Source organism: Mercenaria mercenaria, chromosome 11 (genome assembly GCF_021730395.1).
Source record: "Mercenaria mercenaria strain notata chromosome 11, MADL_Memer_1, whole genome shotgun sequence".
In the NCBI taxonomy this organism is placed as follows: domain Eukaryota; kingdom Metazoa; phylum Mollusca; class Bivalvia; order Venerida; family Veneridae; genus Mercenaria; species Mercenaria mercenaria.
In genome coordinates, this window is record NC_069371.1 from 9,610,725 (window position 1) to 9,638,042 (window position 27,318).

At 33.6% G+C, this 27,318-nt stretch overlaps 1 protein-coding gene across 6 annotated transcripts in view; it reads left to right on the forward strand.

The window, feature by feature from the left end:
- The first annotated feature begins 1,751 nt into the window (after positions 1 to 1,751).
- Positions 1,752 to 27,318, forward strand: part of LOC123531591 (uncharacterized) — a 42,932-nt gene continuing 17,365 nt past the window's right edge. The window contains exon 1 of one of the 6 annotated variants that reach the window (XM_045312684.2): positions 1,752 to 2,037. In XM_045312684.2, coding sequence (XP_045168619.1) covers positions 2,007 to 2,037 — 31 coding nt within the window. In that variant the 5' untranslated portion in view covers positions 1,752 to 2,006. Of the gene's footprint in view, positions 2,038 to 5,775; positions 5,799 to 15,215; positions 15,511 to 18,003; positions 18,178 to 25,048; positions 25,175 to 27,318 lie in introns of those variants that run through there. The other 5 variants (XM_045312691.2, XM_045312687.2, XM_045312683.2 and 2 more) reach the window with 5 other exon arrangements.

The window sequence follows — 27,318 nt, forward strand, 5'->3', positions numbered from 1 at the left end:
ATGTCTTTAAATTCCTCCGATAAGATATAGACTTTTACAAGTTCAATGTTTTAGCATATGTCTTTACATGCCTGTGAAAATGGGTAGGCATTACGACCTGTGTGTATATTTCTTTAACATTATATTTTTGCAGCCTGCAAAACCTTTAAAGAAAAAAAAACACGTTTAAATATTCTTTGAACTGATATAAACAATAAAATAAAAGCTTTTTCGCCCTTTTTCTTTTTTTTCCTTTTATTTTATCAAGTTACTTTTTGTTTTCTTTACCTTTTTTACCTTTTGTAACCACATACAAAGTGTACTTGAAAATATATTTTATACATACCTATACCATGTCCCAAAAATATTTTAAATATTATTATTTTCACTGCATACACTGTATATATGTCATGTGTAAAATTTGAGTTTATAAAGATGTGTCTGTTCTGTTCTATATTTTTACGCCTTTGATAAAGCTTAGTCTTTAACAACATATGATTCCTTACTTGTCTCTGAAAAGAGATAGGCTTTTTGGTCAGTAAATAACTTTGATATAAAATGTAAATTTTACAGGAAGTCTTAACTTTCCTTTAATAGTGGATATGCTTTAAGTTTAAAAGGGGTAAGGCGTTTACGTGATTCTTTACTTGCCTTTGAAAATTGGTATACCATTTTGTAATCATAACTTATATGATATTGCTATATCCGTTGAGAGATATAAAAAGACGTTCTAAAATGTATAGTTTTATATTCCTTCTAAGTATAATATAAAAGGTTCAAACGCGAACGAACAGATGAATGCAGTCACTGTTATATGTCTCCGATAAGATGTGGTTTCATTGTCTTTGATTATGTTAATAGGCTTTTTAGTTGAGACTGATTTACCTGTAACGAGAAGTTGGGATTTTTAATGATGATTTTAAACAATATCTTTTGCTTTTCAAAAGGCGCTCAATTCGTATTTTAAAGGCATTACAGTGAAATATTAACGTGCATAACCTACTGAAAAGCGGTTTATTTTTTTAACACTGGGGTCTATAATTGACCATTTTCAAACTGAAATTTACAGTTATGATATTCGAAACATGCACATAGTAGATGACAATGTGCAGGTTTTGAATGGATGACAGATGCGTGACAAGCGATTTTGGTAGAAAGAACAATGTTCGACAAATCGTGCAGGGACAATACAAAATGGTCACCCCTCGTACATTCATACAAATGTTGAAACCTATATCTTGGTTGGGCAAGCAGCAAGTTACAGAATACATAATTTAAAGATTCTTCAGGTTGATAGCTCAAGTTATATGACTCAAATGCACGAGAAATTTAAATTTGAATTTGCCTTAAAGTTGTAAACAAATCCTCTATGTAACCAGCAAAAATGCGATTGACCACCTTTCAAGGTGTCTGAACTAAAACACGAGGGGACACTGTTATTCAACGTATAGACAGTCTGTCAACACAGGGAGGCAAAACAATTAAGTTACATATAACGTTCCAATTCCATAAATGATTTTCAGCTGGCACTTGACGCTGTCGGACCCGTAAAACGCTCCTCACATTTCAATTTTATATTAAACAATTACAAGCAACACGTCAGAATGCAGGTTAACGGAAATCACCTGTTTTTGTCTAATAAAAATGCATATCTCTATTTGCGTCTTGCGCCTAGTTTAATATACATAATTAGGATGAACATCAATATAACGCGCGGTTACGTTTGTTTACGTTCGCTTTACATAACGATATGTAGCGCATTAAATGTGAGCTTTACTAAAGAAATGAGTCATTTGCTTGCCTGTCATAAATGAAATTGTAAAATTGATCATGTGAAAGTGAATTATAAGCGACATGAAAAAGGCTGCCTGACATTAGGATAAATGGATATAAGATAAACCGTATTAAATTATTAGGGACTTTTATATTACACTGTGAATCATTTGCTGGTTTTGACATTTAGGATATTTTTCCTTCGTAAACATGAATTTCAACTGAATTATGTTAGGATTTTATATCATCCGATCATGGCGACTCGTATAAGGACTAAACCTCAAGGTTAGTTCCTTTAATTTATCTATGATATCTCTCAATGTTACATATATTTCAGATACTGATTAATTAATAAATTAATTAATGAACACTCAAACTTTCAATTTATTGTGCACTTATTGTTTCATATAATTTCATATGAAATGCTGTGTTTTAGCTTGACTGTTCTAAGAATAAGAACGGCTATTGTACTCATCCCGCTATCGGCATCCCCGGGCATTTGTGTTTCATTCAGGTTCACGGCTACAATTCCTATTATCAATCAAACCTCTCGTAAGGATTTATCATGGTAAGAGGCAGACATCTTTTAGTTAAAGCTCAGGTACCCAAAAGGTCAATGTGACAAGATCAGATATTGTTGAAGTGTTGGTAAAAGCTGGATGACAAGCTTCTGTTTCAAAGTTTTCACAGCTACAGCCCATTAGTCATTAACCCTTACATGACAATTAGCCTTGATAAGGGACAGAAGTATTTGGTTTAGGTCAGGTACGTCTAAGGTCAAGGTAACTGGGGATCAGATTCTTTAACAGCATTGGTCAAAATTTTATGGCACGCTTCTCAACTCCACAGTGCCATTTATAACTAATATGTCTTATATATTTCCTAGTGTCTGTCATACCCACTTTCTAAATTCCCCGATTCTTATCGCCTCGGCCATAGGACTTAGAAAATTCTCACAATTATCTCATTGTTTCTTTATATTGCCTATTGTTCCCAAATTCTGTACCCGCATCCGGTAAACAATTTTCGTACCAGTTTGATCTCTTTTATTGTTTCTAAATGTCACCCGAACATCAAACTATAGCAACATCGACCTCTCCCACTATACGCATAAAGAAATCTGTATGATTTTTCACACTACATCAAATTCAGTTTCCTATTGGCAAACAATTTCGAAATGTCGAGTGCACAGTCTTTCCGACAGCTCTTGTTATCTTATATTTTCACTCTTCTTTAAAGGAGTAGTGAAACACCTGTCATCCCGTAAAACACCTGGTGAAAGAATCCAAATGATCAATTTGAAACATTAACTACCATTGTTTCTTGCGTATGCGAGTTTTTAAGGTAGTTCTGCACGTCGTATAATTAACCGGAAGTGACGGCGTCCGTCATTTATCCGAAAAGCTTAAATGATGCCGTGTAGCGGTTTTACGGTAAATGTTGTCAGAAATCTTTAATATGCTGCGTTTTATGTATTAAACAATCAGGGTTTCCGTCTTTCTTTAGATTAGTTTTGACAGCGGACAATTTAATGTAAAACAATTCAAATTAATAACACAGAATAAGTAGCGATCAACAGACATACGGCGGATTGTTAAACTTTACGCACACGGACCTATACACTTTATTTACCATATGATTGAAAGCAGTCAAATCTAAACTGACTGTAAAAAAGTTTCATTTTTAATCTATGTCCTAGAACCTTTTCTATACGCGGATACTGTTTTGAAAGAAAGTTGTTTACATGGATTCAAACGTGCATTAGTACCGTAATGCCTGAGGTTTTATAGTACCCAACCGGTTTTATATCAGAAAAAGAAAGAGCTTGTGAGCATTTATATATAAAAATTCCATATTTACATAAAAACGAGTGGTTTATAAGATGATTCTTTGGAAGCACGTAACGCAGCCAAAGCAACTGATAGCAAATCTAGTTTGATTCAGTCTGCATCACCCTTAACGTGATTTGAGGATCTTTGCAATAATAAAGATAGACTGAATTGACTCCATGCCATGCAACGTTTCCATGTAAAGTTAAATTGCACTTAAAATCAACTGTTGTAAATAGTTAATAACAAAATCTGTAAGACGATCTTTTTTAGCAGACTCGGTTTGCTTGCATAATGTAATATGTAACTGTTATCACACTTAGCAACGGCTTAAGTTGAACTGCACTATACATTCAGAGATTGAATGAATTCCATGATCTCAAAGAATCAGAAAATATGACAACACTGAATCCAGGTATGGAGAAACCTTTTAACGGCCGCCAGACTGCTGTTACAATAGATGAATAAAACTTTGGAAAGTATTGTCAAGATGTATAACTTTCTCTGCAGGCTGCATTATATGCATGAAATTATTCATTTTTTTTATATTAATGACGAGTATATGATCACAAATTATGTGAAGAGGTATCAGTATGTTTTTGATCTATTTCGAAAATATATTGATTGTCGTAATGCAATAAAGTATCATTTTTAGCTTGACTATTTGAAGAATATGTAGAGCTATTAGTCTCACCTATGCGTCTGCGTCTGCGTCAGCCTTCCGATTTGTGTAAGCTGGTATCTCAGTAACCACTCGTGGGAATGGATTGAAACTTCATACACTAATTCACAGTGACACGCTCACTTATATTGCACAGGTTCTATAACTCTTATTTGCTTTTTTACAAAATCATACACCTTTTTCGACTTTTTTCGGCAGTTTTTGGTTAAGGTTTTGTATGTAAGCTGATATTTCAGTAACCACACATGGGAAATAAATGAAACTTCACACACTTCTTTGATATGATTATCTGACGTACATTGCCCATGTTTCATAACACTGTTTTGCATTTTCAAAAAATTATGCCCCCTTTTCGACTTTTACATTCATTCAGTTGACAAGGCTGTTGAATATAGTTGAGCGTTACTGTCCCCCGACAGCTCTTGTTGGAGCATTAAGTCAGTTCTAACCTTTGAAACAATATTCTGACAAATATATATTTTACTGGACTAGAGGTGTTTCCATAAGAAACAAAGTAGGAACTGTAATTATAGATCCGTGTACAGTAAATTGACATGGACGCAAGTAGAGATGCTCCCGTCCCTTGTCATATAGATGTCTTCATTAATAATGGAAATAACTCCAACAGGTTGTTTCTATATTCAATTTGACTTTTGTATTGTCCCTTGCTCTTGAATAGGTAAGCGTCCGCCGTCAGATAAAACTGTCCTATTTTAGAGGCTACAGAAACTCGCTTTAGGTCAAATTTAAGGTATCACACAACACAGCGACATATTACCCGCAGTACACAACTTAAAATGAAGAAATGGTTAATTGTTTATAACAACTTAAAAACAAAGCCAGGTTCTGCCATTCAAACATAATTCGGAATTTTCTATGAATTATACTCGTGATCATACTTCATAGGAAGAAAAAGTGTGATATTTTAGAATGTTTAATCCAAGTTGTTTAATTATTAAACTACATGTATAAAGTTACAAAACATGTATAATGAAGTAGAAAAATATCAAACTGAAATGGCTCTCAAATGAAGAAAATCAGTAACTACTGACTTACTGGCTAAAGAGAATGACCTTTTTTATGACGTATTTCTTCATATGCGTCGTTTTATGAGACGTACAACACTAATTTTGGCATATAGCATCCCTACATCAGCAATTTATGCCATGATATATAAATGAAAATAGAATGAAAATAGAACTTATGTCTTCCCAGATATATATATCCTCTGACCTTATTAAACCATACACATATAGAATACGTTTAATCTGAAAAGTGGACATTTATCCTGGTTGTCCTTAGATCAAACAACTAGCGTGGGTTGTCATACACTCGGAAACTTTTATAAATCAATCTCGAAATGTAAATTAGAATGTATGCGATTTTGACAGATATCAATGCAGCAACAATGATGTTCAATGTGAGATATTGAAGGCTGAAAGACTGAAAACGCCCCTAGTTTTAGGTTGAATTCGTGTTTATAGTTTCATATGATAAGCAGAAAAATATTCTAGACTAGGGAGATTGCATTTAAGGTATGTTCAATTTTTGTTCGTTACTTTTTCTAAAGTTTTCTAATATAATATATGCGATTTAATTTGATATAAGGGATAGTAACTATTTTCGTGACTCATAGCGTAATATTAACAATGAAAGTGCGATCATGATGGTTCCTCTTTAGGCTATTTGTGAAAAATGCTAAAGCCACTATATTACTAGAATATTTAAGATTGTATACACATAAGTGTGATATATTGATGTCATAATGTCATCGTACTCTAACATGTGATACGACGTGTCTGTGTAATGCAATTTAAATGTGTGGTAGAAAAATTGTAAATGTAAAATGTTATAACATACCCGTGTAAACATCGAAAAAGTCACTTTCACAAAGACATCGAAATGTCTCAGTGGGCATTTTAAACTGAATATATTGTTCGGCAGCCAACACCCAGTGATATGAAAAATGGTACAGTATTAACTGCCAATATCACAAAACAAGGTAAGGGGCCTCCGTGGCCGAGTGGTTAAGGTGGCTGACTTCAAATCACGTGCCCTTCACCGATGTGGGTTAGAGCCTCACTCGGGGCGTTGAATTCTTCATGTGAGCAAGCCATCCAGCTGGCTGGCTTACGGAAGGTCAGTGGTTCTACCCAGGTGCCCGCTCGTGATGAAATAATGCACGGAGGGGCACCTGGGGTCTTCATCCACCATCAAAGCTGGAAAGTCGCCATATGACCTATAATTGTGTCGGTGCGACGTTAAACCCAACATAAACAAAAACCAAAACAAAACAAGGTATGCAGGACATTACTTTCACTAAACATAAACATTAAAGTCTCATAACTGAAACCCGGAGACGGAAATAAAAACACTGATAACATTAGGGTTAATGACAATTATTATGTTATGTCAGACATACCGTTTTGGTGTTTTATCAGACTTGAGTGAACATTAAAATGTTATGACATTAATTATTATATTACATTATACAAAACATATCGCAGTCATAAATGCTATCTTGCCTTTTGATGAAACAGCAGTGAAATGTAAAATAGTCATAAAACATAAATCGTATAAATTACATCAAGTTTAAACTAAACGTTGCACACAAGTTTTTACAAGAGCAGCAAGTACATTTGTATAACAAAAGTTTTGTATCAACGATGGTATGAAAATCCGTATAATTATTCAAACCGGATGTAAGATTCGATCCAGACAGCGCATAGCAACAGTAAATCCAACTATTCTACCCACTGCCAAACATAATCGGCTTAACACCACATATATAACTGGCGGATATTGAAAACATGTAAGAGTGTATTTATAAAAGCGTGCATGTGTGCATTTGAATCTGAACTCAGAAATCACATTCTAGAAAGTTTTTTGTTTTTCAAAACATCTTTGGACACTGTCATCTGTTTATACTTTTTGGGTACTGTATACCTAAAACTGTATCTCATCTCTGACTTCTTTGTATCTGGAATATGTTTGAAATATTCATCAGTTATATTATCGCTTAAGTGGCATAATATTTTAGATGAATTTTTATTCGCATAAGTCATCAACGGTAGGAAACGACCTTTTTACCCCTAAACATATCATTAAGCTAATCATAATCTTCGTAATTACGTATCTGTATCTGCCCATGTATTAACGAGATAACAAGGTAATACATATTTTCTTTTTCATTAGTTGGGCGTATATATTTAGTGTTGGTAAATATACATCAGTCTCTATCTTTATCAAAATACATTTAGCAACATTTTCCGATTATTCATACTTTATATTCTATCGCATTCAAGTGTATTTCGTACCAGAGAAAAGCAAAAATGACATTTTTACTGCTTTGAAACGCAGAAAATATCAAATTTATTTCACACTGATATTGCACTGAGAAGCATGCAATGAAATGTCTTATCAATCCTCAGTTCTTTTTGAAAAAAAAATCATATATATATATTTCCTGACAGGCACAAGGGACATGCACATGTGTCACGGGTTGAGCATAGCAAAGGGTATAAACCGCATACGTATATTTTACATACTGTCTAAACATAATATAAAAGGTACAAACCAACGGAAGCCACCTTACGATTGTACATGTGTAAACTGTTTCGAGTGTCAGAATGCTGTTCTGCATATTCAGTTGAAGCATTGAAGCCCCACCCCTCCCTCTCTCTCTCTCTTCTAGAACCATAGCATCTCGCCCCAAGCCCATCCGTCACAACTGTTAATGTCCCATAAGGCTTCTAGTTTTATGCAGAATTACGAATTGAGCCGCACCATGAGAAAACCAACAGAGTGCATTTGCAACCAGCATGGATCCAGACCAGCCTGCGCATCCGCGCAGTCTGGTCAGGATCCATGCTTTTCGCTTTCAAAGCCTGTTGCAATTAGAGAAACAGTTAACGAACAGCATGGATTCTGACCAGACGCGCAGTCTGGCCTGGATCCACGCTGGTCGCAAATGCACTATGTTGGTTTTCTCATGGTGCGGCTCAATTATACTTGTCAGGGTCATACTTGAGAGGGAGATAATCATAAACAGTTGATATAATGATAAACTCTTTTACGTTAATCAAATATTCAAACCTTTGGCAAATATATGAGAGAACAGTTTAAAAAACAGGATTTAACAACAAATAAATATATATGTTCATACAAAAAAAAAAAACGTGACTTAAGTCACCATCTTTCACTTTTGTGGCCAAACCATGATATGTAATTGAAAACGTAATGAAGAGTTTAAATGTATCTTATGGACAAATATTTACACAGAGTACAATTATTTTGTTTGAACAATTGTTGGCGATAGACCAGCTTGAAGATTTATTATTAATGCAGTTTTCTTGTAATCAGTGTAGGCTATGTTTACAGTTAATGACAGTGTCACCAGTCCTATGAAAAGTGGATTGAAGATTCATGTCAAACAGGTGAAATTAAAGGCTCAATTTTGAGATGTAGGAATGTATGTTCTAAAGCACTTCCATTACACATGTATATCACCTTAGTGAGCAACGTTTGATGTCTTACAGATTTAGTGTGGTATGGTGCCGTTAAATGTATCCCAGTATTTTAGTGTGGTTATATTTTCTGGTCCTTTAGGATCATAGAGAACTTTAAATTTTACTATATAATGTATATCATGACCCGAGACCACTCGGTAAACAGCTTTTCACCGAAACAATACATGTTCATTCCTTGAAGCGGGGCTCCATTTGAATGTCTTACGACATATCTCAAAATTTATTTTTCTACTTTTATTCCACTAGTTTTAGTATACTTGTAAAATCATGAATGCAATAAGTAGATGACGTTCAAGGAGAAAATGAATTATAAGAGGAAAAATACATATGATTTTCTTTTGTCATTTTATCATTTCTCTAAGACTGTCACCTACTTTGACAGTATAATAAGCTATTTAGTTTATACACATGACCTGAAAATAGTTTGAAATGTACATGTATGTCATTTATGCATCTCTGCATCGTGTCACCGTCTTACTGTAGCATTCTCAGCGGACATTGTCATGGATCTTTATTAATGTTTGCAGTAACAACTGACACACGGAAAAATGTCATTTATTCAAACAGCAGATATTACTTGCATATGTTTGTTACATACTTATTGCTTTTGATTTTCGCCAAAAAAAATGCAATGTTTTTATTTATTTATTTTTACGTTGTCTTTATACTTACAAGTAGCACATTTTTATACAATAAAAACATATTCATAGCTTTGACGAGTTAGTTTTTTTTAATGTAAATGAAACAAAAGTTTACACTGAAAGAAAACTAAACGTTTAAAGATGAAATCGCTCATCTTTCACTAAAATATTTTACCTTTATAGATACAGAATATGGTTAACAAAATCATATCGTCTGTATTTCACTTGGTAGCTATATAAACTAACTGTATAAGAAGGCATGCATATCAACTTCCATAACTGTGTCTTTTGTTTTAACAGAATTATTTCCCCTCTTTCCTTAGGAAATGTAGCAAAATTGTTTGTTTTTTTAAATTCTGAAACTAATGAATGTATTGCATGAACTTCGAAACAGGTTGTAAGGATCATAAGGCAAGCTCTTGTCCTAGGTACACTAATTCTGACTCTAATTATGAGAAAATTATTTCCGTTTTTGCAATTTGAAAATGTCCTTAATGTGTTGTTTCATTTAATAAAACACGACGCGAAATCATAATACAGTAATTTACACTTCAAGTCAAGTTCCATATGAACTATTTGCTTTCTTTTAACAAAATTATTCCCCCTTTCGGACTTTCAATGCGGTTATTGGCAAAAATATTGTTCTCCTTAAATAGCTCTGAAACTAGAAGACATATTTCATTAAGGTATAGGTCCATGTTTCAGAGAAAAAAGTTCGAACGTCATCAAATCATTGAAAGAAAGTATTGTTTTACTTGAAAATTTAATAGCGTATAAAACATTTATATTATTCTACAAAACCATTGTCAATTTACTGATATATATATTGAATTCCGGAAAGGGACTGCATGAAGGGGCCACACTTCTGGACAGTTCAGCACCTTTAAACACTCGCCATTTTTTAAAAGCTGTTACACGTCTTCGTTTTGATGCATTTGCAACATGCGAGTGTTTAAACTTTACATAACTAGGTTAAACACCGTTTTTGACAATTGTTTACATTTATTTCTTTACAAATGGCATTCTTATTTAAAGGGGGACAACTCACTAAGAATATTTTAAGTATCCAACTCTGTGGGACAGAACATTAAAACATGTATTGGACAGATAAGTTGTGTGTCAAGATGCTGTACATTCGTTAAAAAAATATGTTGTTTTGTGATATACTGCTAAACCTTAACTTTTACATAAAAATTTCCACTCATGAGGAATTTTAGATAAAAAAAATCCCATAACTCTGTTTTTTTATACAAAATTATGTAATTGTCGTCAATTTTTCACATTTTGATAGTTAAGAGAATGACATTAAATCTGCTGAAAGGATGCGAAGAGAAATTGAAAGACAAAATAATCATACCTCTGCCCCGGACCATGATAAAGTGATAAAGTAATCTTCATATTTGCACGTATTTAAGATTTAACAAATAACTTTGACTTTACTGAAGGGAATATAGTATGACTCAACACCGTCAAATATAACTTGATACAATGGGATACATTTACCATAAATACGCCCTGAAAAATATGATAAAGTTATCTGCCCTTTTGTACTTCTTCTCAATAATGTAAAGGCAATAAACTGAAAAGCACAAGAACTGTAATCTTTTCTTTAATATAGTCTTTATTATAGAGATATAACTATCTCCCGACCTGAACATAAAGATGAATGCTCTACTTTTACACCGTTTTACCTGCTGAATGATTTGATTTGTTGGGTTTAACATGGCACCGACACAATTATAGGTCATATGGCAACTTTCCAGCTTTGATGGTGGAAGAAGACCTCAGGTGCTCCTGCATGCATTATTTCATCACGGGCGGACACCGAGTAGAACCACCGACATTCCGTGAGCCAGCAGGATGGCTTCCTCACATGAAGAATTCAAGGTCCCGCGTGTCGCTTAAACCCACATCGGTGATGGGCAAGTGCTTTGAAGCCAGCAACCTTAATCACTCTGCCACGGAGTCCCCTTTCACAGGCTAGCTGAGCCGTCTCCAGAGCTTTTGCTTTACCTGTACGTAACAACTAGAGGTCTATGTACATGATGTACATCCTTGATTTTACTAGTTAGTTAATCATGTTTATGCATTTAAAAGACCCCAGTCCCGTGAAAGGTGAAAAACAAGATAAAGATACATGTTTTTCATGTAGCTTACCTGTCTGTTGAGTTGAACATTTTGAAAAAAGGAAAATGACTCAACTTAAACAGGAACTGGTTTCACAATAAATTTGTCGATCAGACAACGAGTGTTAACTCTTGATTATTCGCACAATTTTATTTAGATGTTTGGCAGTGGACAACATTTTTTAATAAAGTTGGAAGCTGTGTTGAAAACAAACTAACCGCGGCTTTGAGTTCTGGTTGTAAATATCAGCGTCATTATAGCCACTAATATCTATTCATTATATAAATTAAGTTTAATGGAGATATAGCATAATAAATTAAGACATAATGCCACATTAAAATCAGTTAGAACTAACAGAGTATTTGATCAGTTATAAAGAACTACTGAGTTCAGCAAGCTTGAATTTTAAGATATCTATTGCCCATCGTTCACTAAAATATTTTGTCTTAAGATATTTACTTTAAATGTGGTTATCTTCACTAAACATATAATTTGTGTATAAAGAACTACATTCTTGATTCATAGTCGACTATTTTAAAAACATCCAGTTTTTAGCGGACAATTTCATACTGTCTTTAGCTATACCTGTATTTAATGAATACTTTTATTTATCAAACCTAATACATAATACTGTTATTCCGCGTATACATTTTAATTTTACGTTTACATAAACTGTCTGTAGAAACAGTTCATATTAGGAATTTAGGTCAAGTAAGCTTTGATGAACACCATATCTTTAGTTGCTATTTCAATTTGTTCAGTAGTGTCTGTCTTCAATGTTTTGTGACTATTAACCAAGACTTTGATCTTGTATTTTCTAGCTTTGTTCAATATAAAAAACCTCATTTAGACTACCCGCAAAAAGTGATTTTAATAATTGATTTTTTTTACAGTTGAAAGTTATTTTCCAAATCAGTTCATAAATGACTGTTTGAGAACTCTTAAAACAGATCCAGCTTCTTTTCAACTGAAGGAAAGTGAGCGTGAAATTAAAATATTACATCGAAAATCTGTCGCAATTTTTATACCTGAACTGCAGCTTTTTATTAAAAATTAATTTAGTGAATTTTCAGATGGGATATGAGAAAAAAACTAATTTGAGGCGAAAAGTTATGAATTCGTTGGCGAAAGACTGAAGGTATTTTATATCAGGAATTCCTACCTATTGACTATCTAAAATATACTTTACCGTAGATTTGATTATATTCACAATTGGTTTTATTTTATCTAACAGTGTCACTCGCTTATTTAAAATGTTATCGAGTAGTAGTGTACAGCATGCCCTGAAACACTTACATTTCGCGAAATTTAAACCCCGCGATTAATGCCGCTAACCGTGAAAAAGTTAAATCTCTCCTACGCGACAATTACCTATTTTACAGAATCAGCTACATTCAGCTATAAAAGTTAAAGAAACGTTTTATGTGTGTCATATATGTTTATAACTCAATATTTTTGTTGCAATTAAATGAGGGAAATATTTATAAAGGTTGGGTTTTCTTAAGTGAAAACGGAACACATGAATCAGTATAATTCATTACAATATCTATTAAAACCGTGACACTCCATCAATTTCAAATAACTATTTGTTTTTATACCTACAGTCTCAGTCAGTCAGGAAATTTGAACAGTTTCTAAGATTTCAGGTGTCATTTAATCTTATCTGCCTTTATAAACATATGATTTCTAATAAATTAAATGCCTCACTGTATGTAATAACATGACTATTTACAGGAGAAATACACATGTACAACAAGAGTAACGCCATTAATGGTCCGAGGAAACAGTATTATAGCACCCCAGTTCAAATGTAGGGTTTAAAAACTACTTATCATATAGTCTTCTACCTTTCCCGTCAGACACAATTACAATAGAAAATGTGACATCAAACTGTAAAAGGCCGGAATAAGGGTAGATTTCTCGAAAGCACAGAGCACCACAAAACCAGCCTCAGGGCCATGCATTTCCAAGGTAGGCCCACAACGGAAAGAAGCTGTAACGGAAAATATTATAGACGGGTTGCTTCAAAAATCCAACAAGAACATTTTAATTTTATGCAAAATATAGAAAAAGGGGGAGGAAGGGTAGGGGGTAGAAAAAAAAGAAGGGGAGGGGGGGGGGGGGGCGGTGTTGTTGAAGGGGAAGGTGGAACAAGGATGAATACTCAAAAGGGAATGCTACGTTCCTTGTTCAGAGTTACCCTACAACATAAACCACAGCAGCGCAGACACTAATGTACAAAAGACAAACACGCACGCACGCACGCACGCACGCATGCATAACTAACTTATATAGATAAACAGACAAGATATAACAACACTGTATGGCATCGCCCAACACACACAGACGCACAAGCACACAAACGCACAAACATGAGCAGGAAAAACAACAATCGGGCACCGGCCTTAGGATTACGGCAGCCAAAATTAAGGTGGGCGCGATAACTTACTGATAGTAAAAGAGGAGGGGATGCCAAAGCAAGGGAGCGCAAAGGCAAGGGAAAGGATGGGGCGATAGGGGGAGTGAGGAGAAAGAGGAAAGAAATCGTTGGGTCATGTTGTAATAAAACTTTCAAACACTTGGAAAATATTTCCATGGCCCTTAATCTATCACAGTTTGTAAAAAAACGTCTTAAAACTTGCTATCTTATCTTTAATATGACATACTTTTCACAAGATAAGTCTTTTGTACATTGACATAATGTCATTGTTTGTCTTATATAATGCTAAGATATTTACAACATGTGTTACTTTGACGCTGGTAAGGCAGACTCCATCACCGAATGACTTTCCATTTCTTCTCAGTGTCGGCAACGGCCTTCAAGTCTATACTTGCATTTGTAAGGCATAGTCTTTACTTTTACAAATATTTTACATGTAAAGGGGTGCTAATATATTTAGATTAAATAGTATATACATGTATGTCTCCATTTTCCTTCAGTTGACATTGGTTAAGCCTGCCCTTGATAAGACAAATGTTTATACTTTGTAAACTTGCTTTCTGTATGAAAGAGATATATTTGGTGTCTATTTGATGAACAAGAGAGGAAATTTCAAACGAGTGCTATCTATGTTCGTTATTTACGTGCATCAATACATATTAATAACATTTATACTAATGTTTAAACATACATTCTTGGTTGGGTAGCCAGACTATTGAAAACAGGATTTAAAAATAGTTCCGGTTTATTTTCTAGGGCTCAAATACAAATACATACATGTTCAAGCTTTAATGTACTGCACCTAGTCCAAATTGCGTTCCACAGCCAAATAAAAAATCAATCATCGGACAAAAGCAAGTTTCACATGACGTTCCTGTTCCATAATTGTTTGTTTTTCTGTCAACACGTGACATATGACGTTGTCAGTGTCGCTTTAAATAATGTAATAAATGTTTATAAATGATACAGTTGAGAAGAGTTAATACTTGATCCACACTTTTCCATTGAATGTTAGAATTACAAGCAAGGGTCAGGGTGTACTCGCCGAAAACGCTGTTAACGGAAATTGCCTGGCGTTTTAAACTGTTTTTGTCTAATTAAAATGCATACATCTATATGCGACAGGCTGAACATTAAAGTAACGTGTGGTTAAATTTGTTTACGTTTGCTTTTACCTCACTATAGGGGGCATATATTTAATACGCATTAAATGTGAACTATACTAAAAAGGGAGTCATTTGTATGCCTGTCATAAATGAATTTTGTGAAATTGATCGTATGAAAGTGAATAATTGTCAGAACAGAATTTTTGTATGAAATCAAAAGGCTGTGTAACGTAGAGGTCAATGGGCTGAAACTGTATATTGATACTTTATAAGCTTGTATCCTGCCATGAAATTTGATTTATTTTTGGAAAGGACTTTTGGAAAGGCTGATACAGGGACATAACTTCCAACTTCTTTGTGTACGAATTTAATCATGGCAGCTCGTGTAAGGACTAAACCTCAAGGTTAGTTTATTGAAATTGTTTGTCATTACTTAGTTTTCGATATATCTCAGACATTTATCACTTCGTTCTTACATCGTCTGGTATCAATGACTAAACAACAAAATCATGTGCATATAGATTCATAACATAAGGACGACTACACGTATGAAAGATAAATCCTTTATCTCTAGTCTGTTTTATATCCGGAGCAAAATTTGAAGTGCATATGATGAAATGTTGTGATTATGCATATCCCTACTTTCTCATATTTAGATAAGATTGTATAAAGCCAAACTGCACGACTTTCTCGTTACAAAACGTTTACATAACTCTTTTTCAATTTGCTAATGCTCATCATTCTAGTTATGTACAATGTAGTTCTTAGGGATTGTGCTTAAGAAATGGCCATTGAATCTTCTTTCTTGAACAAGTATGGAGGACAAAGCATGGCTTGAACCTACAGCCGCACGCTTCATCTGCCAGTACGATTTGAATATATTTCAGAACATTGTACAGAAAGATAAGAAAAGATGATTGACTTAATTCAATAATAGCATGCAATATATCAATATCAGTACATTTAATAATGAAGTGAATTTTACGTTATAATTTGCACGAATATGTAAAAGAAACAGGAAAAAAATCACAAATGAAAATAAACATTTGTTTTTCCGCAAAGAATTCTAAGCGGCCATAAACTTACGGTAACATACGGACATACAACAACAACAAGTTTGTTTCATATATCCATCAGGTCATAGACCCATGTGGCAATTTTAGTACATACAAATAATACCAATAATGTGACGGACATGTACATACAATTTCATATTTGCACTGAATTATACAATTCTATTTAATATTATTGTATGAAACATTAGTTATGACATAAATCAAAATTTGCAGTAAGCCTAATGTACACATACTTGTAACGTTACAACACAATTTGTCGTACATTATACATATTATATTGCAATAACAAAACGATCGAGGCACTTTACAAAAACTGTAATGTGATCAATACTATACCACTGCATAGTAAACCTTATAAGTAAGATTCACAATTGGTTTTTGATAAACATGTTTAATAGTATTTGATATTATCAAATTTGTAACGCTATTATCAATACACATATTATGAAACGATCATTTTAATATAAAGTTATTAAAAAGCATAATCCACTTTGATGTCTATCTTGTCCGAAACGAAAAAGACAAGAAAAAACGGTGGAAAATAACGCTTGTTTGTTGCAGACATTATTGTGCAGTTAGTAACCACTATATTACATAACATTAACGGTATATATAACTAGTTTCATACAGGTTTCTAAATTATGTTTTGTTATACAATAAGTCTGATCTTATAGTAAATGCTTTGTTTACAAAACTTCCAAGACTTTTTATGGTTCGGCTATTTTCCGAATTCAACAGTTCTATGAATTTAAACATAATTATTTGGACGTTTCCAGTAATACAGAGGTAACAATTGTTTTCTAAGTTCAGAATATATAACACATTCTAGAACAAAATGATATTCGACTTCTTATTTATCGCATATTAAACATTTACGTTGATTTAAAGGTGCACTGACTGGTTTATTCCATCTGCCGGTTTCAATGCAAAGTCAATGAGATGACAATCGTAGCCTAGCTACACTTATTCTTAATTTTGATATATTGATTACATCGAGATATGGTTGAAATTTAAAATCAGCAAAGTTTTTATAAAAAAGTTCTCTACTAGAGTCATCTAGTCTACTTCTCCAATTTTGCATAAATTGATCATTTATTCGTTGTTTAATAAAAAAAGAAACATATTCATATCACCAACTGTTTGATAACACCAAACATCAGGGAATCCAAGTGAGAATAATAAATCTCTTAACAATGAACACCAGTTTTTCGTCCATGGCTTACCTATAGTATCTTGATACAACAAATTGTATATGATTTTGATTTTGGAATCTGATTGTAAAATTTTTAACCAAAATTTAATTATTGCATAATATCTATAATTTTGAAATGGTACTCTGCCTAATTCACCATACACAAAGTCGTTTTTTTGTGTGTGTGTGGTTTTTTTGGACACATAACAGACGCTTACAGTACTGAATATGTGCTCTTTCTACTGCGTTTCCACTATGGAAGCCCCACACTTAACACCCGTAATTTAATATAGGTACAACTAATTTATCAAAAAGCTCTAATTTGTGTGTAACAGAAATATTTGGAAATTTATGTAGGTGCTTATTCATTTTAAATATTGCCTTTAGCAATTGACCAGCGAGAGTCTTCTGGGCTTCAAAAAATGAACCCCCAGTGGAAAACACTATCCCAAGATAAACAAATCTGTTAACAATTTCAAGTATTTGACTACCATATGTAAAATCAATGTTATTTGGTAATCTTCCACCTTTAATTTAAACATAGACATATATGACATCAATTAACAAGCTTTAGCGTAGGATGTTCCGCACTGGAGACTAATATAAATCACATACCCGCTATATAATACGGATTTCATTAACATCTACGCCCCGAAAACGATAATTACAGTGAACTTACCGGCTTAAAAATCAGTGTTTAACTGCACATGACTTGCACGTCTTATGCCACGCTTGTCTTGTTTCAAGGTAGGAAATGATTCATATATATAGCTGTATATAAACAAGGGAAATTTACATTTGAGGTATGTTCAATTTTAATTATTTAATAAGAATGATTTTACTCCGAATATACACGAGGTTCAGTTTGGTTTAAAGTAGTGTAAACAAGCGAATACCTCAATTACTAAAAAAAATAACACCTTCGTTTACTATAGACTGTAATGATGATAATGTCAGTTAACAGATTTTTTTATTATTAATTAGAGATTAATTATTTAGCTGCAAATTCGTATTTGAGATAACATGTATATTGTCTGAGTTGCAAATATATTGTTCTGAAGTCAGTTATCACTGATAAAATGTATGAACTGAAGAATGGGTTATTATGCGATCGTATTTACTCAGGTAACAATGAAGTTACACATGTGAAAAATGTAAATTGTGACAGGAATGTCATGTTTCATAACAATCGTAAGATAGAAAAAATATAGCACAGTTTAAGTAAAAATTGAAAGTGAAACCCGGAGACGGAAATAAAAAAAAAGCTAATAGAGTTAGGATCAAGACAATAGTTATGTCATATAACTTATATCAGACATAAAGTTTTAGTGTTTTGTCAAGCGGTACGAGCATTAAACTATTGTGACATTAATCATTAAATTACAGTTTACAAAACATATCGCAGTCAGTGGTAAAATGTAAATTGTCATAAAAAATAAATCGTAAAATTTACATTAACACAATTTAAGTTTGTGTGCACGAAATGAAACATAAATAATTATATACAACATTTTGACAGGAAATGTTACAAGATCAGTAAGTACATTCGTAAACCAAAGTCGTCAGGATGTAAGACGGCTTCAAATTTTGACAAAACCCATCAAATCAAGAAAGGAATACCTGAAAGACACAAACATGTCCAAAAGATAAAGGCGAAAATCCATCAGTTTGCCGAGGAAATTTGTCATAAAAAGTCCAAAATTGTTTTTTCGAGCATGGTGAGTTCTCACGTTCAGATTCAAATACAACTTCGAAGTATAAATTTTTTGTTCTGTTACCATAAAATAATTCCAAAAAATGCAAAAGGGTACAAATAAACAACGAAATGTTATTCAGGGTGACACTATAACCCGTAAGTAATGACGTAATGGGTTTTCCTCATACAAGGTTTGTTTTCAATAAGTGTAAATATTCAAAACAATGCTTTTAAAGCCATTAACACGAATGCGATTTTTTATTTTTTGAAATGTACATTTACGTAATTAATGTATTTGAAATTTTTAGCATACACGCATTGTATGCATAGAAGTTCAACGTATATACATTGTATGCATAGATGTACAACGTGTAAACATTGTATGCATAGAACTTCAACGTATATACATTGCATGCATAGAAGTTCAGCGTATTGTATGCATCGAAGTTCAACGTATATACATTGCATGCATAGAAGTTCAACGTATTGTATGCATAGAAGTTCAACGTATATACATTGTATGCATAGAAGTTCAACGTATATACATTGTATGCATAGAAGTTCAACGTATATGCATTGTATGTATAGAAGTTCAACGTATATACATACAATGCATAGAAGTTCAACGTATACACATTGCATGCATAGATTTATTTATTTATTTTATTTTGTTGGGTTTAACGTCGCACCGACACAATTTTAGGTCATATGGCGACTTTCCAGCTTTAATGGTGGAGGAAGACCCCAGATGCCCTGCATGCATAGAAGTTCAACATATATGCATTGTATGTATAGAACTTCAACGTATATACATTGCATGCATAAAAATTCAGCGTATTGTATGCACAGAAATTCAACGTATATACATTGTATGCATAGAAGTTCAACGTATATACATTGCATGCATAGAAGTTCAACGTATTGCATGCATAGAAGTTCAACGTATATACATTGTATACATAGAAGTTCAACGTATATACATTGTATACATAGCAGTTCAACGTATATACATTGTATGCATAGAAGTTCAACGTATTACATTGTATGCATAGAAGTTCAACGTATATACATTGTATGCATAGAAGTTCAACGTATATGCATTGTATGCATAGAAGTTCAACGTATATACATTGTATGCATAGAAGTTAAAGTATATACATTGCATGCATAGAAGTTCAACGTATTGTATGCATAGAAGTTCAACGTATATACATTGTATACATAGAAGTTCAACGTATATACATTGTATGCATAGAAGTTCAACGTATATACATTGTATGCATAGAAGTTCAACGTATATACACTGTATGCATAGAAGTTCAGCGTATTGTATGCATAGAAGTTCAACGTATATACATTGTATGCATAGAAGTTCAACGTATATACATTGTATGCATAGAAGTTCAACGTATATTCATTGATTGAAATCCCAAGGTTTTATTTGAATAAAGTATTTTCTTCCCCATAAAAATAAAATATCTTTTTAGCCCATCATCATCAGATGGTGGGCTATTCAAATCACTCTGCGTCCGTGGTCCGTCGTCCTTCCGTCCTTCCGTCCGTTAACAATTTCTTGTTATCGCATCTCCTCAGAAACTACTAGAGGGATATTGACCAAACTTTGTTAGAATGATGTATTGATACCCTTGTTGTGTCCCCCTGAAAATCAGACTGGTTCAGCAATTTTTGAGTGAGTTATGGCCCTTTGTTTATTTTCATAATTTACATAGATTTATATAGGGAAAATTTTTGAAAACCTTCTTATACAAAACCACAGGGCCTAGGACTTTGATATTTGGTGTGTAGCATCATCTAGCGGTCATCTACCAAGATTGTCCAAATTATTTCCCTATGGCTCCGCCCCGTGGGTCACATGGTTTAATTATATAGACTTATATCGGGAAAACCTTAAAAATCTTCTTGTCATAACCTACAACATTCAAATTTGGACCTTATGTATAGTTTTGATTGGCTAGATGAACCTTGACATGAGTTGACATTGATCTTGACCTAGTGACCTACTTTCACATTTCTGCAGCTACAGCCTTTAAATTTGGACCACTTGCATAGGTTTGTGTACCGAAATAATCTTTAACCTTGACATTGACCTAGTGACCTACTTTCACATTTAATTTGGACCACATGCAAAGTTTTGTGTTCCAAATGAAATTTGGCCTTGATTTTGACCTAGTGACCTACTTTCACATTTCTCAAGCTACAACCTTCAAATTTGGACCATGTGCATAGTTTTGTGTACCGAAATGAATTTTGACCTTGAGATTGACCTAGTGACCAACTTTTATATTTCTGTAGCTACAGCCTTCAAATTTGGACCACATGCATAGGCTTGTGTACAGAAATAAACTTTAACCTTGACATTGACCAAGTGACCTATTTTCACTTTTTTGAAGGTACAGGCTTAAAATTTAGACCAAATGTATAGTTCTGTGTTCCGGACTGAAATTTGACTTTGATTTTGACCTAGTGACCTACTTTCACAATTCTTAAGCTACAGCCGTCAAATTTGAAGCACATGCATAGTTTTGTGTACCGAAATGAACTTTGACCTTTAGATTGACCTAGTGACCTACTTTCACATTTTTCAAGCTACAGGCTTCAAATTTGGACCACTTGCATAGTTTTGTGTTCTGAATTGAAATTTGACTTTGATTTTTATCTATTACCAACACTTCTCAGAAACACATGCATAGTTTTGTGTACCGAAATGAACTTTGACCTTTAGATTGACCTAGTGACCTACTTTCACATTTTTCAAGCTGCAGCCTTCAAATTTGAAGCACATGCATAGTTTTGTGTACAGAAATTAACTTTGACCTTGAAATTGATCCTACTTTCACATTTCTTTAGCTACAGCTTCAAATTTGCACCACATGCATGGACCACATGAACAATTTTGTGTACCATAATGAACTTTCACCTTGATTTTGAACTTGATCTATAGTCTTGAAATTAGGAACATTCAAAAATGGCTCAGTGGTGGGAGCCAAGATCACTCTGTGATCTCTTGTTTAAATTACGGCGGATCATGTAAAAATAGAGGTCTATATATAACATATGCCTAATCAGAGGTCGAAGCTCTTTGTTTCGTGTATTTTCAGATATAACAACTCAAAAGTAAATATTCACGGGTTTTGTTGGGTACGAAAATCATGTCTGTAATATAAATCAAGAGGTTTAGCGGTAAAAGTTCAAGACCAGTGTTGTAAATTGCGCCAATCTCAAATTTATCACTTAAAGTAGGGCGTACGCCAAATATAAATGCCGGTATCTTTAACATATGCTTTAGGAGATATGAAAAACACGTTCTGACTAGATAAGTGTTGTTATATTTTCTGGCCCTGTGGGATCGTGTATTTCAATTATAGAATCCCCACTTAGCTGGTACTGTTGAGCGTGAGAGATGTTGCGCACTTTAAAACATTTCTCCTGAACATACTTTTTATTATTTTTCTGCTTTCTCTTTGTAAGCTCTCTGACGCCTTTAAACGAACGTATTATACCTTAGACGGATAATAGGAGACAATCCTGAAAATGTGTCTTTCCCGAGAGCAGCAAGTCTGTTCGACATTTCACAACCCAGTACAACAATGCATCCAAACATTCAATATTCTATGTACACATATAAATTATTTTTAACTTATTTTGGTACAGTAAAGGTTTGTCGGCCTTTTAGACAGTGATTCATATTGTTAGAGCTTTACCTTTACGCCGTCCCACGAAAATGTTGCGATTAGGATAACGTGGTCACCTGCTGCCATTGTGGTTGAAGTGTGGCTAAAATAACTGACTAGATTTGATTTGTACCTGTACCAACTTGAGCGCAGTCTTTTTTCATGTTCCTTGCTTGTACGTTTAGTTGATCATACGTTTTAACTTGTTACATTATTATGATAATGATTTATGAAAATGAACGTATGCTGATGCATTTAATATGTTTGCAGTCATTAATCAAATTAATCAATTCGTCCATCAGACAGCAAGAGTAAACTCGATAATATTCGTGAAATTTATTTTATTATTATTATTTATTTATTTGGCAGTCAGCATCAATATAACCGATTGTCTCTGCACGTCCAGAAGACATTATTAGTTACACTGCTTGGTGACAGGATACGGGATATAGGCTGTCGAGGAAATCCATATCAGGCGAGAGCGAAGCTCGAGCCTGATATGGATTTTCGAGACAGCCTATATCCCGTATCCTGTCACCATCAAGCAGTGTAACGATTTTATCTTGCCGACTACCTTTTACATCCTCGCTGTACTGATTGACACAATTTTTATAATGATAAAGCTACTTACAGTTACAGTGCAGACAGGAATCCTGAAATCTTCTCTGGTTTTCATGTTTTGATTATAATTGATTAACACCAGCCATAAAATGCAAAATGAACAGTATTTTGACAGACTCACAAAACACAGAAGCTCATTTATACAGGTCATGAACTGGTTTTGAAAAACTTTTAATTTCCATCCTTTCGAAAAATCAACCGTCTGATTACACGATGTCAGAAATGTCCTAAAACTTCGGCTTTAGTCCCGTGTCCTGTTAATTCCTTTGTCTTGCAGGTAGATTAAATGATCCTATAACAAACTGCTGTCTTTCAAATGTGCTAATTCCTTTGCTTTTCGATGATTTAACTAAAACAACATTTCAACCTGTCAGTCGCGGCGGTGCCATACAGAGTTACTGTTCTTCTATATAATTTCCACTAACTTCACGAACCTAAATTAGATAGGAAAATGAGAGCGACAAGAAAACATTAAACATTTATCTCTGAAATGATATCTATAGCTTAGGCTCATAATATGACTTGTTTTAATTACCCTAGCGATGCGGCAGCCATTTTGTTTTTAATACAAAATCATATCTGTAATTTACTAGCAGGATATGGAATATATCCTGTCTCCACGTGACCAACAGAAATGCAAGAATCTTGTAGGAGGCGAGATAAATGTATGTATCGAACGTATTACCCAACCATTAAGATCATTCATGTGTGAAATGATATGAAATGCTGTTCTCAATATTCACTTGATGCGGCCACCAGTCTACCTCTCCTTCTCTCTCTCTCTCTCTCTCTCTCCTTGAGCTATACCGTCTCGTCCCCTTCCCACCCCATTCATCAAAACTATGAACGTAAGACTTCTTGTTTTAAGAAAAACAGATAAATCAGGTTTCCAAATAAAAAAAATAAATCTTAAAATGTCAGAGCCATAAATGGAGATAATCAAAAATATTGGATATGATTTACAGTCAAACATGTGTTAAAGACCACCTCTGAACAGAGACCACCTGGCTCTAAAGACCACATGTTTTGTTTCCCATTTTCACATTTACAGTGTATTTTAACTTGTGAATAAAGACCACCTCCCAGTAAAGACGACATTTTGGCTCTCCCAAGGGTGGTCTTTATAGACAGGTTTGACTGTATATATATTATGTTCATAGCAAAATGTACGTCCACATTATATGCGAAGTCATCAACTTCTGAACATGATATCTAAAGATAAAAACAATAAAGAATTTAAATGTATCGTAAAGAAAGTTTATCAAATATTTACATAGAGTACATTATTTTATTTGAACAACTATTGGTGACAGACCTGCTTGAAAATATGAAGATTAATTCATTTTTTTCTGTAATCAGTCTAGGGTATATTTACAATAAATGACAGTGTCATCAATTCTATGATAAGTGGATTTAAGGTTCATGTCAGTCAGATGAAATTTAAGGTCCAATTTGTATGTAGGAGGATTAGCAAGTTTCTGCTTAAGATGATGTTTAAATGCTCTTCCATTATACATGTATTTTGTTTTGTTGGGGTTAACGTCGCACCGACACAATCATAGATCATATGGCTACTAAATTTCCAGGTTTGATGGTGAATGAAGACCCCAGGTGCCCCTCCGTGCATTATTTCATCACGAGCGGGCACCGGGGTAGAACCACCGATCTTCCGTAAACCAGCTGAATGTTATACGTGTATGTCACCTTAGGATGCAACTTTTGATGTCTTAAAGATTTTATTTACTATCACAACAGCAGTCTTCAAAGTTGGAAAAGCTGTCCAAATAGAAGGTATGCATAATTACAAGGGTTGAAAATCACTACTTTTTATACTGCACATGAACTTTTACAGATAGTTACATGAAGGGAGGTAATAAAAACAGTGGTTACAATAAAACTTTCTACAATGTTAATTAATATTCAGACCTTTGAAAAATATTCAAGAAAACAAGAATTGGAAATAGGATTTATTAAGAAATTAATATATTTTATGTTCATATCGAAAAATGTGGCCGCCAAATTTGAAACAATTAAAGTGTCGTCTGGCGCCCTATAAAATGTCGTCCAGTATTTGAACTCAGTGTTTTTATATTTTCTGGTCCTTTAGCACCACGGAGTACATTAAATTTTACTATAGTATGATTTAAACAGATGTTCATTCATTAACGCGGGGCTCTGCTTTTTGAATGACTTTTACAAAACGTGTAAAAATAAATAGAATAAGTAGATCTTATGAAAAGGAATGTTAAAATAACAGAGTGACGTTGGTTTTTATCAGACAGGTAAACAAATGTAAATTCCAAAGTGACAAGATTCTTTTCAATACCCAATTAAAAAAATGACTTTATAGTGGGACATACTGACGTTAAAGAAGAAAATGAAATGTAAAAGGAAGCAGTGCTAATTATTTTCAGTTGTCATTTTATCATTTCTCTATGACTGCCATTTACTTTGCAACATACTAGTATAACAAGCTATTTAAATTTATAAACAGGACCTGATTATAGTTTGAAATGTACAAGTATGTCATTTATGCATCCCTGCATCTTCTCATGGTGTCATCATCTTACTGTAGCATTCTCAACTGACATGGTCAAGCTTGCAGTGACAACTGACACACAGTAATATGTCATTTATTTAAGCAGCAGACATTACTTGTGTATCATTGATTTTGCTTTTGTCCCCCTAAATGCAATGCTTTTATTTATTTACCTTCACTTTGTCTTTATACTTATATGTAGCACATTTTTCAACATTAAAAACCTATTCATATTTTTGTCGAATTAGTTTATAACATAATTGTAAGAATTTTAACTTTTCGCTTAAAGAAAACAAAATGTCCAAATAGCCCATCTTGATAACATTTTACTCAAATATTCTATCTTTAGATACTGATTTAAGTTAATAAAACCTATCATTTGTATTTGACTTGGGTAAATATATAAACTAACTGTATCAGAAGGCATGCATATCAATTTTCATAACTGTATCTTTTGAATTAACAAAATTACTTCCCCTTTTCTTTAAAAAATATGGCAAAATTGTTCTTTTCGTAAGTTCTCGTTTTTCGCGAAATATAAACCCCGCGATGAATGCCGCTAACCGTGATATAGTTAAAAACACATACGCGAAAACTATCAATTTTACAGTATCAGCTACATTTATTTTCATGAAAAAAGCCATAAAAGTGAAAGAAACGTTTCATGTTTGTCATATATGTTTATAACGCAATAATTTTGTTGCAATTAATGAGGGAAATATTTATAAAGGTTGGTTTTTCTTAAGTGAAAAAAAGAACACATGAATCGGTATAATTCATTACAATATCTGTTTAAACCGTGACACTCCATCAATTTCAAATAACTATTCGTTCTCAGTCAGTCAGAAAAACTGAACAGTTTCATAGATTTCAGGTGTCCTTTTAATATGTATCTATAAACATATGATTTCTAATAAAGTAAATTCCTCACTGTATGTGATAGCATGACTTTTGGCAGGCAATTGTCACATGTACTCGACACAGAGCAACAAGAGAATCGCCATTAATGGTCTTAGGAACCCCAGTTCAAGTGTAGGCTTTAAGAACCACTTATCACGAAGTCTTTTACCTTTCCTGCCAGACACAATTACAATGAAAAATGTGGCATCCAACTGTAAAAGGCTGGAACATCAAACATGCGATTGGACATATTGTAATAAAACTTTCAAGCACTTGGAAAATATTTCCATGGCCCTTAATCTAACAAAGATTGTAAAAACGTCTTAAAACTTGTTATCTTATCATTAATATGGCATACTTTTCACAAGATATCTTTACATGTCTTTTTTACATTGTTTGTCTTATATAATGCTAAGATATTTACAACGTGTGTTACTTTGATGCTGGTAAGGCAGACTCCATCGCAAAATGGCTTTCCATCTCATCTGGTAAGGTG